At 46.7% G+C, this 15215-nt stretch overlaps 1 protein-coding gene across 4 annotated transcripts in view; it reads right to left on the bottom strand.

Moving 5' to 3' along the window:
- Positions 1-15215, bottom strand: part of ABCA1 (ATP binding cassette subfamily A member 1) — a 148623-nt gene that overhangs the window by 95249 nt on the left and 38159 nt on the right. For all 4 annotated transcript variants that reach the window (XM_055124798.1, XM_055124811.1, XM_055124802.1 and 1 more), the window contains exons 4-5: positions 10484-10625; positions 8992-9110 (exon numbers count right to left, since the gene is read on the bottom strand). In XM_055124798.1, the coding sequence (XP_054980773.1) occupies positions 8992-9110; positions 10484-10625 (261 nt within the window). The remainder of the gene's footprint in view (positions 1-8991; positions 9111-10483; positions 10626-15215) is intronic.

Genomic DNA, 15215 nt, shown 5'->3' with positions numbered 1-15215 from the left:
ACTCATCAATAAAATGGGTAAGGGGCCGGAGCGATAGCACAGCGGGTAAGGCGTTTGCCTTGCACTCAGCCGACCCGGGTTCACCGACCCGGGTTCGATCCCCGGCATCCCATATGGTCCCCCAAGCACCGCCAGGAGTAATTCCTGAGTGCAAAGCCAGGAGTAACCCCTGAGCATCGCTGGGTGTGACCCAAAAAAAAAAAGCAAAAAAAAACAAATAAAATGGGTAGGATGATTCCAAACTGCTGGTGCTGTTGCAAGATAAGCCTCCAATTGAATACTGTTGAAATGAAGTGGCATCATTAATTGGGGCAACCAAGTCTTCCGGCAGCGTATGAGAAGACGCTGTTTTATAGTTTTATAGTTTTGTTTTGTTTTCTTTTGTTTTATAGTTTCAGTTCAGCATCCCCAGGGTTCTCAGGGTTTACTGCTAGCGTTGCACTCAGGGATCACTCTTGGTGGGGCCAGAGGACCATCTGGGATGCTGGGGATCAAACCCAGGTCAGCCGCGTGCAAGACAAGCACCATATCTGCTGTACCCTCTCTTTGGCCCCCAACACTGCTCTGCTGTGCCGTACTGCAACAGCTAGTGAGAAGAGGGGCAGAAACAGGGAGCTTGTGAATAAATGCAAACTGGACTGCCAAACTGCTCTTTGCCATTCAGGAGGTAAAGAAATCTTACACTAGAATGGCAAGTGTCTTCAGGAAACATGATGCTGATGATCCAAACGTTTTTATTTTTTTTTTAGGTGGGGGTAACACCCGGTGGTATTCAGGGTTACTCCTGGCTCTGCACTCAAGGATCATTCCTGGTAGGCTCAGGAATGGATGCCTGAGATTGAACATGGGTCGGCCACATGCAAGGCAAGTTCCCTACCCAGGGTACTATATGGCTCCAGCCCTGAAATTCTTTAAAGTTTGATATTCTGAGGTCTGATATTCTGGGGTACACACTGTCCTGTGAGTGAGTACAATTCTGTTTTCTATTCTTGTCTGAGCAAAGTTGACCTTTGATTCGATTTAGTTCCAGCAGTATTTCAACACAGCAGTACAGCGTTGCGTCCCCCCTGATAGAGCCCAGTTGGGGCCAGGCCCCTACTGGGATGAAAACCAAAGGCTTAACTTTGAAAGGTCTGGGAAAACTTTCAAAATGCTGTATGAAACGCTAAGGCCCCAAATTAGAACTTTTGACAAATACGCATGGAGCGTGAGTTGCAATCACTCAAAAAGATTTCAAGGAATTTGCAGTTTGATGACAGAATGTTGACACGTGCAGTTTCCCAGTAAAGAGGGTGCTGTATGGTAACGGGAGGAGGCAGTAAAGACAGAAAATGAAATTCAGGGTTGTACCCTCTACTTCACCAGCCTTGCCCAAGTATTAGGAGGGGCTCAGAGAAGAAGCAGCTATGAGTCACAGGAAATTCTTTCTGGACAGGCGTTGGTTAAGGCGCCAATACTCATACTTGTGGAACTAGGGTGTAGAGGAAGTATGATATTTCCCTAAGAGGCCCTCTTGTCGCTAATGATCCACCTCTACCCACTGCTCTACCCTCAACTGCTCTCTCTAGGATACAATGACAGCACAGCACAAAAGACAGAAGTTCTGGTGCTATTCCTGCCCTGCCGGCTATGCTTTCTTAGGGAAATGACTTAGCCTCTCTGAACTTCAGTTACTTGATGCGCATAAAAAGGAACAAAGTTCCCGGCCTCACATGATGTTTAAGCAGGGAACTCAAATACATCTCATTGTGTGCCAGTGACTGTACAAAAGGCTTTAACTCTTATTAGCTTATTTACATCACCCTCTTACACAAATACACACACACACACACACACACACACACACACACACACACACACACAGCGCCCTAAGAAAGAATGACTGTCTCCAATTTGAGGAAACAGCGACACAGAGATGTTATGAAATCATCCAAGGTCACGTAACTGGTTAGCAGCAGAGCTGGAATTCGAACCAATGCAAGCTGCCTGCCAAGTGTGTTCTCCAGACGCTCAACTGTACTGCCCGCTGGATGTTTACCAGGTGATAATTTTACAGCCCCTTCTCTCAGCTCCCTGTCACCATCAACTACCTTGCCATGTCGCCAAAACCTACCCTACCCTCTGGGAACCATGGATTTTTCGGTTTGGTTTGATTTGGTTTGATTTTTCAGGCCACAACCAATGGTACTCAAGGCTCTGAGCTCGGGGATCACTCCTGGAGGGTTTAGGGGAGCATATGGGATGCTGGATATCGAAACTAGGTCAGTCAGGTATAAAGAAAACACCTTACTCACTGTACTATTGCTCCGGGCCCCCTGGGGACTGTCTTTTTTACTCTCAAAGATCAAAGCAAAATCAAAGGTCCATAGAGTGAACTCAGAGTTTCAGCAGCAAGTCCAACAAACAAAAGGCTATGGACCTTTTCCTAAAGTAAAGTCCAGCATAAATCACACTCCCTGCCCAGGGCTTATTTCACACAGTCTGGTCAGAACCACATCAAAAAAGCCAAACAGATATATTTGTAACACAACAGTTATTATGCATTGAAACAGAGAAAGCTAACTGAAGGGCTAGCAATGCTCCAGACCCAGGTCAGGATGTCTTGTCTGGACATCGGGATGTACGTGGAGCTGCCCTGACATTTCCTCCAGTTCTGTCCCCCACCCCCCCGACGTCTCATCCATGGGTCTCAACTGGTAGACCCCTTCCACTGGTCATCACCCAATGAGGTCATCCATTGGACATCTTCCAAGTCAAAGACGAAATGCCGAAAGTCCTCCCTGGCTCTTTCCTGACAAAGTTCTGATCCACTTCAGAGAGAGTTCTATATCCTGCAAAGGAGGTATTTCAAGTGTCTCTGAACTGAGGCTGCAAAATGTTCCTCTTAATCAAGTCTTCCCGGGAAGAGCTGAGATGAGCTGCTCAGAGCACAGAAAGTAGCCGTGATGCTGGGAACCACCCAGCTCCAGGGAGCTCAACCCCATGAAGAACCCTTCACGTGAATTATACTGTTTGTGGCCTCACCACAACTGTGTGATTTGGTCCAGCCTGAAAGCCAGCCTTCAACTGTCCCAATCACCTTAGCTTGGCCCAATTCAGCAGGTTCAGTCATTGACCCTTTAAAGCTCCACAAAGCAGCCCTGGGCTTCTGTTCAAAGGCACTGGTGTAGCTGTAATTCAGGATGCAGCCAAACTCCTTCAGAGCTAAGATCTTAGTTGAGAATGGAGTGCCATGTCTCACGAGAGAGGATAGAAATTTGGATTCAGCCACATCACATACCCCGAGGCCTGATCCATTGGGCCAACTACAGCATATGAACAGTGAGAACCACCACAGGCACCACCATAAGTCAAGATGAGCTCCCTGGGACAGAATGCGCAATGGCGATTTGAGAGGGTCTATTCCTGGACTACCACAATGGAGAGACCCCAGCCAACTGTGGAAAGCCAGGTGTCGGGAAGTTGAGAAAAGTCTCACCAGGAATGTGAAGATGGCTTGCCCCAAGGAAAAGCTTTACCACAAAGTGTGCCGTTCTCAACTTCTACCTTACTGGAAGCCAGGACTGATGCTAGAAGCAGCACAAATTCAGGAGACGCCTGAGCACAGAGTGATCCCAAATAATGAAGAAGATTATAATCAAAAGTTCCATATTCGGGAGAGGAATGAGGTGTGGGGGCAAAGATGATGTTGGCATAGATATGCGGAGAAGGAAGCAGGCTAGCCAGAAAAGGCCAGTCGGCCAAAAGCAGAAGGGGAAGGAAACCCCACAGATTTATTGTGTCAACCATGTACTGTGACCTTGCTCTCAGTATAGCAATGCTCCACCCCCTGATGGTCATCATTTCCATCTCTCAGGTAAACTGAGGGTCAAAATGAAAAAAGGACCCATGGGTCACACAGAATGATGAGGAGAGCCACAATTTCTTCCAGAAATGAATCTTGACTTAAAACCTTACACTTTTCCTTCTGTCATGTGTAAACTCTTCTCACAGATTTTACCATTTCCACATTAAAAGTATTCTATGAATATTTCCCTGGGTCAAAGACAAAACTGTGACTTAAAAAGAACGAACGTGGGGCTAGGAAGATGGCTCAGCAGTCAGGGTGGCAAATTTTGCAAGTACCTAAGGTTAAATCCCAGCACTACATGGTCCCCTATGTACCACTATGCACAATTTTGTGTGTTTCTGGAGACCCCCTGAGCACTGCTGGGAAACCCTAATGGATCCTGGCATCACATAGTTGGAGAAGCTCCACATCCTCACTCCTAAGCACTGCCTGACCCAGCTGGCTAAGTATCTCTGAGAGTAGTCACCTGAGATCTATCTGGGGGCCTCCCCTCAAAAAAAAAAAAAAAAAAGAGCAAATGCTTCTCCATGAACTCTCAGGCATTACATTAGTTACCACTCAAGCTGTGTGGGTATAGATTTAGGAAGAAAAAACATATCCAAAAATTTCTAGTGATGCGAAACTGGGTTACATCCCTTCTCAGGGCTTTCTACATGGCTGGGTTTCTCACAGGATAGTTTCAAGGATAATTACACTTGTCCATGACTTAATTTTTAAAACTGGAGGCCGTCCCAGTTGAATTATTGTTAAGAAGGCATGAGACAGGCCCACAGATAGAGAACTGCATAAAACACAGATGTTTCAGTTCTGTTTCATTCCCTTTGGGGTGATACACCCTTGGGAAAGTCACTTCACCCTTCCAGATCAGTCTCTTGTCCAGAGTAGAAATTCTATATGCATAAGGACCATATTTCTTTTTTCTTTTTTTTTTTCCTGCTTTTTGGGTCAAACCTGGCAATGCACAAGGGTTACTCCTGGCTTTGTACTCAGAAATTACACCTGGCAGTACTCAGGGGACCATATGGGATGCTGGGAATTTAACCTGGGTCAGCCGCGTGCAAGGCAAATGCCCTACCCACTGTACTATTGCTCCAGCCCCAGGGCCATATTTCTTTGATAACCTTCTGTGTCACAACACTTAGGTCAGGAGTAGACACATACGAGGTGTCCAATAAACACTGGTTTAAGGATTTGAATCGATGAACTCATTTACCTATAAGTGAAATAAATAGACTTTAAGATTTCAGTACATACGTGGAAGTCATACAACACCCAAGTCCAAGGAATGATGAAGAGAGTGTTTGAATAAAAACCTCCATATTTGCAAATTACCAACAGATATTCCAGTTACTTGTTGAAGAAAGGAACATGGTGAATCTTCCCACTAGCTCACAGGCGCAAAAGTCCAACGGGTCCAGCACTAGTAACAAGCTAAGTTGCTGGCTATCTAAGGAGCGGGAGTCCAAAAGGGTTGTTTGTTTTCAACAAATTAATCCAAGCCTTCAGCCTTGATCCTACAGTCATCAATGGCTTGAATGATAATAGAGTTATTTATCAAATTTCTACACAACAGGAAACGGCCAGCAACAGTGTGACCCTATCAGAATCTACAACGGTTTTGGTCGGATGCCAAAAAGGTAAAATAGAGCGAGCGGTCATGGCACTACAGGGCTGAAGCAGCACCACATCCTCCGATCTCACACTGAACTGCTGACCCTGCTTTACCGAAAGTCCCCGGGAGTGGTTCTCTGGCCCCAGCACTGCTTGGAAAGTACCCCCCAAAAAAATGTAAGATAGAAAATAGATATTTTATCTTTCAGCTCAAAAAAAAAAAAAACATAACAGTACATTTAATAAATGGAGAACAAGTACATTACTATACTGTGTATTCAGAAAAGAGTCATCTGGTTGACCCCACCTGGAATAGGAGTCAACAGAGTGGCATGGATGCCAAAAAGCCTAATGCAATCCCAGCTCCCAGCGACAGGAAGTCAGCGCTCAGATCAGGGAGGCAAAAGTCCCCTCCGACTCAGTGCTAAAACTCGGTTGTAGTTTCTGGTAAAGTTCAAGAAAGATACAGACGCACTGAAATCCAACAGGGAAAGCAGAACTGGGGAAGAAACATTCCAGAGGAAGTCTAGAGGACAACTGCCCCTGGAAAACACAAAGACTTTAAGGAAGGGAGGTGGAAACTCAAGTGCTGTCTTTCAATATCGCACAGGAAATAGTATTAACCTCCTTGCTACGAAGAGTGGCAGGGCTGTGAATGTTTTCTGGTCATGATGGCTGTCCATCCCCCAAATGAGCTGCTGTGAGCAGGAGGGCCCCATCTCAGGAAAAAGGATATGACAGAGGAAATTGCCATGGGCAGGGTTCCAGACTTCACCAGATCAAATATCCTCCCAACTCCAGTGTTCTATACCCACAGACCAAGCCCGTCATGATGTCAGGGGAAGGCTATGGACACAGATAATGGGATGCTAAGTCAGATTTCTCCATGGAGAGACCCCAGCCTCTAAAATCTGCGGAACCATTCAAATTCAGTAAAAGCCACTGGCTGCACATCGGAAGCAGCAGCAGTTTTGTGCATTTCCTCTAGACAAAGCCAGGCTCTGTGCTTCGAAGCAAAGAAAGGGGAAAGTGACTGGATTGGTGGCTGCAGAGCAGTCCAGGGGTGCAAGGAGAATGGGAACTAAGCACGGAGAGACTCCAACCAAACCAGACACAAGTTCTCTTCGGAGATTTGCTGACAACATTTCTGAATGCAGGTCTGGCCGATCTCCTCCCCACAAACTCTTATTTCCAGTGGCTCAAAGGCAAAAAATAATGCTGTATGTTTGGGGCAGCTGCCACTAATTTCTGAAATTACTGAACACCTCGGTCACATCAGATTGCCTCTTTCTCAAGCCAAGAAAGTGGAGAGACAGAAGAGCATGGACCGAAGCTCAGAATGCACCATGGACCCCTTAAGAATAAATCTGGCCCCCATCGAGTGAACATCTTACTGGGTGTGAGGCATTGTGTTCTACATTTGATACTGCAAGTGACCTACTGTTTTACAGCTGAGGAAATTAAGGTTCTGGGAAGTTAAATAGTTGGAAGAGTTAAACAGTTGGTCACCACTCCAAAGAACCCATAGCTCTTATTCAGTTTAGTGCTTCTGAGGTGTCAGATACTGTAAGCATAGAATCGGGTTTTGCTTTCAGAGTCATACCCCTTGGTGCTCAGGGGCTACTCCTGGTTTTGTGCTCGGGGTCACTTCTGACAGCGTTCAGAGGATGATGTAGTGTCAGGGAGTAAATGCAGGTATCCTTAGGGGGTAGCGGGGGAACACAGAATAATAATACAGCAAGTAGAACACTTGCCTTGCACACAGGAGACCTGAGTTCAATCTCCATATGGCACCTCATAGGTCCCCCCAAGTCCACCAGGAGTAGTGATCCCTATGCAAAAAGACAGGAATAAGCCCTGAGCACAGCCAGATGTGGCCCCCAAACCAAAACTAAAATAACGTTTAAAAAAAAAAAAAAGGTATCCGTATGCAAAACATGCACTGCAGCCCACTGAGCTGTCTCTCCAGCCCTAAAATGGTTTTGGGTTTTGTTTGTTAATGTCATTTATCCCTCAGAACAAAGCTCTGAGACAGGCTCCTGTATTATCCTCATTTTAAGTACGAGAAGTGTGCACCAAAGCAGCTTCATGACTTATTCACTCAGTCATAAGGTCAGAAGGTTCTAAGGAATATCTCCTGGTCCTGTCTCCTCTGGGTCACTTGCCAGCCCTCTGGAGCACAAAAACCAGCCCAAACTCTGCCTCTGGGCTACCGGGCTGGGTGTTTCAGTAGATCAGAAAGAACAGCCTTTTCACCCTTGCTTCCTCTTCCTGTCCTGCAGTGCAACAGCCACTGGGACCACCAGGGGCCTACAGTACAAGGAGGCAACAGCCAATTGGCTGGACCATGCAGCCAGGAATGGCCTAGCAGGGAGCACCAAGCACGGCCACACCCGTCCCTTCAGGGGACAGTGACACCTTGCCTAAGTCATCCCACACAGCTTTCAGTTCCTAAGCCATCAGCTCCTCCTCCCCTGCCACCTCTTTTCCTGCCCAAAGCACAGGTCAAGAGAAAGCGACAAGTCAGCTTCCAGCTCAAGCACCGGATACCACTTCCTTAGTCAAGAAGGTCACAGACTTGGAGGCCCTTCAGCCAAAGCCAGCCCACCTGCAACACCCTGCCTAGTCAAAGTACTTCCTCGGGAACAGTGGCGGCAGCTGGCCTGCGAAGGCGAGTCATTTATCACTGACATTGTTTAGAACCACTGGGGCATGGTGATAATAAAAAGCAAGATCGACTTTGAGTCAGCTTCATTACCGCTTTTCAAATTCTCCACAGCCCTTGCACCCCATCCTAGCCTCCACCCAGCAGACTGCTCCACCGCCCCTGGCCCCCCCGGGAGGCCACTGGCGGGGAGGCTGATCTCTGAGTTCTGCAGCGGGTGCCTGATGCCACGGCTGGCGCCCTGCCCGCCCCTCGCACACTCCCTCAATAGCACGCGATAAAACACCCGGGCACTCACCAGGTCAAAGGTAGAGCTTTCTCTTTTTAAAGATCACAGTTCAAACGTCCATGAGACAGAACCAAGTGATTAGGAGAAAGATGGATTGCCCTTTCCTTTTAGAAAGGGTTGTTTGCCTTTTACTTACCCACTCCGTTACAACTGTGATTGCTTGAATCGGAGCTGACGTAGCCTCTATCAATGAACTTACCCACTCACTGCTAAACAACGGTCAACTCCAAAGAAATCTGAAGTTGGCAGCACTCCGCAGCCCTCACTCACCCTAACTTCCAGCTACTGCTCTTTAGAAATAGGGCTCATCTCCCCAGAAACAACCATTTGTTCCTGGTGGCATCCAGGTGGCTCAGGGATGCTCAGAACCATTAAGGATGGTCTCAAGGGTCCATGCTGTGCCAGGGACTACACTCTGGCCCTGTCTGACAGAGACCATCGCTTCGCTTCCTTTGTTTCTTCTCAATGCCTCACTAAGGACCAAAGCCCGGTGGTGAGGGGGAAAGGCATGGCACAGCCTCCCTGGGGCAGGCCAACTTCCGGTTACACCCCACATACAGAAAGGCGCTCGCTTACTTGAGCTGGAATTCTCAATCCGCTGTAGTGTTCGCAGAACTTTATGGATGTCCTTCATGCTGGTGTCTCTCTGGCTATACAGAAGAAGCCGCTGAGCATCGGAGAAGAGGCGGGACACACTACAGAGGGTGAGAGAGAAACAGAAAAGCCCTTGTTAGGCTGACTGCCTCTCCCACTTGAAGGAATTCCTGCCTGGTCCAGGGGCTCCACCCCCACCACTCCCCACATCCGGCTTCGGTGGTACCCTCGGGTCCCCTGACCCCTTCCTGCACCCAGTGTTCTTCCCCATGTTTCTATAAAACCAAGTCCTACCAACCTCCTTCAAGGCCCTACCCAGGCACCACCTCTCCAGAAGGTCCTCTCCATACACACAGACACTAATCCCAGAGACACCATAGACACAGTGCTCAGGGCCCAGGATACTCTTAGGGGTCCATAAAATTGCTTGGATTTCTTAGGGGAAAAGATATGAGCACATGCTTTGCACATAGGAGACTTGGGTTCAGTGACCCAACATGACCCAACCACATGACCCAACATCATGTGGTCCCCCAGACAACACCAGGAGCAACCCTCAAGCATGGAGCTGGAAGTAACTCATAAGCTGACAACTTCTACCTATTAGGAGACAATGTGTTTTTTTGTATTTTTTTAATTTCCTCTAAAATCAAAACCTCTAAGAGGAGAAGGTAAATATAATCTGGCTACATTCCTTTTTAGACTAACATGATTAAGAATAAAACATTTTCATGTCTTTGCATTAAAGAAGCTACAAAGTCTAGGGTTTCGGAGCACAACTCACTGGCCCCCTACATAGTCCAGCTGCGGTTTCCTAAAAGTGTCTGGATACATCTTTAATCATTCATCCATCATAACTCACAGTACGGTGCTGTGAATTCAGTATATCGACTCAGTACTCAGTACAGTACAATTCTACCATCTTGGATTGAAGTCAGAAGCCAGAGATACAAACGCAAAGAAAGCAGCACTCTTGCCCTCAAGAAGCACATGCAGTGCCCACAGGTAGCCTGATGCAGTATGGTAAGGCAATCACGGGGATAAGAGGTGATGGGCAGCAAAGAGGCCGCAACTTGCCATTTGGGCCAGGGCCCCTCCAGGGAAGTCTCATCCTGTGCACAGCTCTGCCTCCCCTACCTCCAGCTCTTCCAGTCTCCTACGCATAGCCAAACTGGACTCACTGAATGAAAAGATCACCAGTTGGGGCTGTATGCTAGCTCTCCATACCCACTTTGGGGGGAATGCCCCCAAATATGTGGTTTGGGAATATATGTCTTATTACTCCAAAAATGCACCCAAACAAGAACCCACAGTCTGAAGACCTAGAGGGAATCCTCTCCCTTATTCTGCAGGCTGTGCGACATGCAAAACCTTCACTCAAGTCCATCCATTAGAAATTCTCTGGGGACTAAAAAGGGAAAGAAAAATGACCAAGTATGAGAATGAAAGTCTGCTCCAGTCATCCGGTACTTACATGGATTTGTTAAAGTTTCCAACAACCCCAGGAGCCTCACCGGGAGTTGGGTAACGGAAGCAGGGGTTGTTGGCATTACAGATAATCCCCTGAATCCAAGGCAGCGTTCCTGCAGAGGGCATGGCTTTGTTTGGAAAGTGGCCTGTTGAAATTGAGAAGAAAAACACAGGGAGAATCATTAATTCTTTGAAGTGATTCTAGGACTTCATAGGAACCGTTATCTGTTAGGTGCACCCGTACCTCTTGGATCTATCCCAAATCCAGGTGCTCTATCCCCCACCTTCCGGAGAACTGCCACCTCCAGAATGAGAAACCTGACATCAGAGTCTCGTCCCTAACCGGTGTGATATCATCCATAGAAGGAAAACCATGATACAATCTTGGAAATGTCAAGAGGACAGATTAGATCATGCGCAGACAGTGCCCTATCTGCAGTAAGAACTCAGTCATCATGTTCATCTTTAATTCATCTAGAGCTTTCCTGGAGATGACCTAATCGATTCCTTCCCACTCGAAAGGACAGCTCGATGGGCCTCGGGGAGCCCGTGGACAGGAGTAGGAGAAGGACCCCCATCTCTAGGATCCCAACTCCAGCACCTTTCCTGAGACCTGCAGCCCCCTGGAGTTCCCAGCTCTTCTGAGACCCCTCTGGCTCTGTCCGCTGTTGAGCAATCATGTGTTTGCTTCACCTCCTCTGTGAACTCACAACTTTCTCCAGGACGTCTAATCAATACACTGCTATGGGGTGAGCAGTCATCTGCAAAGCGACACTGGCGGAGGTGTCTTGCCTCCCTTTTCTCTCCTTCCTCCCTGAAGAAGGAGGTTCTAACACAGGCTGATGGGTAGATTGGGGTCTGGTCCCCAGTGTCACAGGCAGTCTGGCTATGTGGCGGCCAGATGTTGGGGCTGCTCATAAGGAGGAAGATAAATGTGTCTAGGAGGCAGAGACTCAACCTGGGACCATTTAGGTTATGAATTCCTCTGGAGAGAAAGGCCAAGGCTTCTGTCTAGCCCCAGTGAGCCAGTAACCACTAAGAACCAAGGCTCCAGGAAGCAAAGAGCCAAACAGCTTCTAGGACATATCCAATTCCTGCAACTCATGAGAGCTGCACCTTTGGCCAAGTCACTGACTCCTGAACCCTCAGTTTCCTCGCCTAAAAAAGTGGATACAAAAAGGCGATCTACTTCACAGGGTTGTAGAGTGCATCTTAGGGATTCTTGCGGGTTTTACTATTTTAGATTTTTTTTAATTTTTTTACTTTTTGGTTTGGGGGCCATACCCAGTAGAGATCGAGTTTGATTCCTCTGTCCCTCTCGGAGAGCCCCGCAAGCTACCAAGAGTATCCCACCTGCATGGCAGAGCCTGGCAAGCTACCCATGATGTATTCGATATGCCAAAAACAGTAACAAGTCTCACAATGAAGACGTTACTGGTGCCCACTCAAGCAAATCTATGAACAACTGGAAGACGGTGCTACGACAGTGCTACAGTGCTACCCAGCAGTGATCAAGGCTTATATCTGAGTCTGTGCTCAGAGATAGATCACTCCTGGTGGGCTCAAGGGACCATATAGGATGCTAGGAATCAAATCCAGGTCAGCCACATGCAAGACAAGTGCCCTACATACTATACCTTCTCTCCAACCCTACATCTTAGGAATTCTTATGACTAAGTCAGGTAGCACAGTGCCTCACCTGAGGTAATGTTCAATGAATGGGTCTACAGGAATGACATGCCACAAGAGTGGTGAGCCTCCAAGAGTAATAACTCTATTCTTACCTAGTCAGTAACATGCCTTCCGACTTAGAATTAGCACTTTCCTCCAAAGCAGAAACTTTCACTCATCAGTTTATTTCCATGCAAACTGCTAACAGATTCTCCTCAGAAGTTAACTATAAGCAGAACTTGCAATGCTTATATTTCAGTATGGAGGTCCTTTTATCTCCATCTTTCTGTTCTATCCATTTTTCAACAAGAGAGGCAACTTGTTACATCCTTGCTTTACAGTAGAGCAAGGATGTAACAAGATCTGATACCCTCGGCAGGGACTCTGGCCTTTTGAACATTTGCTTAGTTTAACCTCCTTATCTCCCGGTTAAGAGTTCAAGGAAAACCAAACAAGGTCCCTTGCCTAAACAGCTGCTCTTCTTTCAGGGGAGATTTATGCAACCCAACCAAATACTTGAAGGACAAAGGGATTCTCTCTTTATACCTCCTGAGGAGAGGCACCAAGAACTGAATGGTACTTGTCCAGGAAACAAGGGACAGTGGTGGGCTCAGCGAAGACCTTTCCAGATGGGTTTTGTCCCCGCTTACTAACCAACAAAAGCATGGTGAGAACTTGGCATTTGGGTGCAGAGGAAGATAATCAAATAGCATATTGGTGACCCAGGATCCAGGGATGTTATCAGGACCTTGATGGCTCTGGCAAATATTGAGAAAGATTGGTGGCTAATTTTTAGCCACCAATCTTTGTTTCCAAAGACAAGACACTCAGCGAGCTTCACTTGAGCACTGTGTCCTTTCGGCTAGATGGCTGGAAGGTGGTAAGAACAGAGAATAATTCTAAAAGAAGTGCATAAATGGAGAATTAAACTTTTATCTGCCTTTTATAGCTACAGGAATTTTACACCTCTGAGAATCTATGATCTGTGTCAAAGGAATCCAGATTCAACAGTTTGACCAATTTGACCTAGATCACAATCTTGGCAACTGACAGAGCAAACCCCAATTTGTCTGATGCCAACATCTAAGCTGTTTTTCATACCCATCTTGCAAGTCTGTGAGCGCTCTACAAAGAGAACAGCTAGCAGACGGAAAAATTGATCTTTCTCTCAAACGTGTTCTTTGGTGGTGCTTAGAGTAATACCTAAATAAAATGTAATACATATTTACTCATCGATCAGCTAAATCTCTTTGGGTTCCAAAAGAGAAGACACAATTACCTTCTAAGCCCACAAACTGAGTGCAGGTTTCATTTCATGTTCTTCTTACTTTTCGGTGAAACTAGAAGATAATGTCTAGGAAAGTGCTCGTAGGGAGTTCTTTTTTAAACTTAGTATGAGCAAATAATAGGCAAATAACTGTTACTGTGTGCTATGAGAGAAACAGGGCCAGACACAGGGGGTTAAAAGGTGACCCTACCGCCAAAGACATGAGTCAAAGGGGTTCAGCATATGTCTAGCACGTGTGAGGCCCTAAATTCTATCTTAGGAGCCCCCCTCCTAAGCCCATTGGGTACAGGTCAGGTGGCCCTAAGCAACACCCAGTGATTCTAAGCACCATAGTGCCAAGTTGAGCTCTGAACTGTCAGCAGAAAGATGGCTAGGAATGGTTCTGGGTGCCCCCCTCCAGCAGCCAAACACTCCCTCGGCGGACTCAAAAAAGGGGAGAGGTGATTCTCCTCCCCATCTCTTTCCTGAAGATCTACAGCCTGCGTGCCGCAGGGGCTAAGGGTGTGGGCTGTGTTGATCCATGGCAAGAAATGTCACAGGGACAAAGCAACAGCTAACCCGCCTACACGATGTTCCTTTGGACTGAGGCGGTTCTGCAGAGTCCAGCAGAAAGTCATCCAATGATGGTGAGATGACACTCACGACATCCATAAAAGGTAGCTACTGTCACTCCCCACTTAAAGAGATGATGAAACGCAGGCACGGAGAAGCTAGGTCAAGGTGGCAGTGGAGCAGTTCTCCCAAAGTGATAAAATTAGTAATTGATGAAGCCAGGATTTAAGCCAAGGCAACCTGACCTGTAAAGCGTGAGCCTGTGGCCACACCTCGCTGTAGGCTCCACCCTGTGCTCACTTTAAAGGCTACAGCAAAACAAAGAATTTGGATTCCAATAACTTAAGCTTTTTTTTTTTTCTTTTTGGGTCATACCAGGCGTTGCACAGGTGTTACTCCTGGCTCATGCACTCAGGAATTACTCCTGGTGGTGCTCAGGGGACCATATGGGATGCTGGGAATCGAACCCGGGTCGGCCTCGTGTGCAAGGCAAACAAACGCCCTATCCACTGTGCTAATGCTCCAGCCCCTTAAGCTTTTTTTTTTTTAATCTGTCACTTACTGCATATGTGACTGTAGACAAACGCATGCTTTATTCTAGAGTCCCAATTTACTTCTTATGAAATCAAAGCAAGTGATCAAGTTTATTATAAAGTCCCTAAGAAAATAGACTGAACACATTTATTATAAATATCTAATGAAGTATCGGGTAACCTGATTACTATGCATATGTTGCTTTAAATGATATGGTCCATGATGTGCAACTATGCAGAAAGGTACAGTGCATATGAAAAAGAAACTGGCAGGGACCACAAGACAGCAGCATTAAGGCTCTGACTTGCAGCGGTTTGAATCACCACCTTCTGTACTATCAGTAAGATTATTTTACCTGCAAGGCTTTAAACATAAAACAGTGACGACAGTTATCACTATCATTATCATCATTCTCTAAGACTAAACACTGTTTCCTGAGTTCTTGCCTTGTCAATAAAGTCGAAAAACCTAGATTTTTCTGTGCTAAGCCATTTTCATTTATGGTGTTTCCTAAAGATATAATCTGGGGGCCGGGAATGGGGGAGCAGGAGAGGCACGGCGAGGATGTAGCTCAATGGCACAGCCTTTGCCTTTTTTGTGGAGGGACTCAAGTTTGATCCCTGGTACTACATAAGAACGGAATAAAATATTTTTGGATGAAAAATGTCAAATATAGCCCATGCCCTTTTCT

This window comes from Sorex araneus, chromosome 1 (assembly GCF_027595985.1).
Source record: "Sorex araneus isolate mSorAra2 chromosome 1, mSorAra2.pri, whole genome shotgun sequence".
NCBI classification, from domain to species: domain Eukaryota; kingdom Metazoa; phylum Chordata; class Mammalia; order Eulipotyphla; family Soricidae; genus Sorex; species Sorex araneus.
Note: the sequence above shows the minus strand (reverse complement) of the source record. Positions and strands in the feature narration are given on the sequence as shown.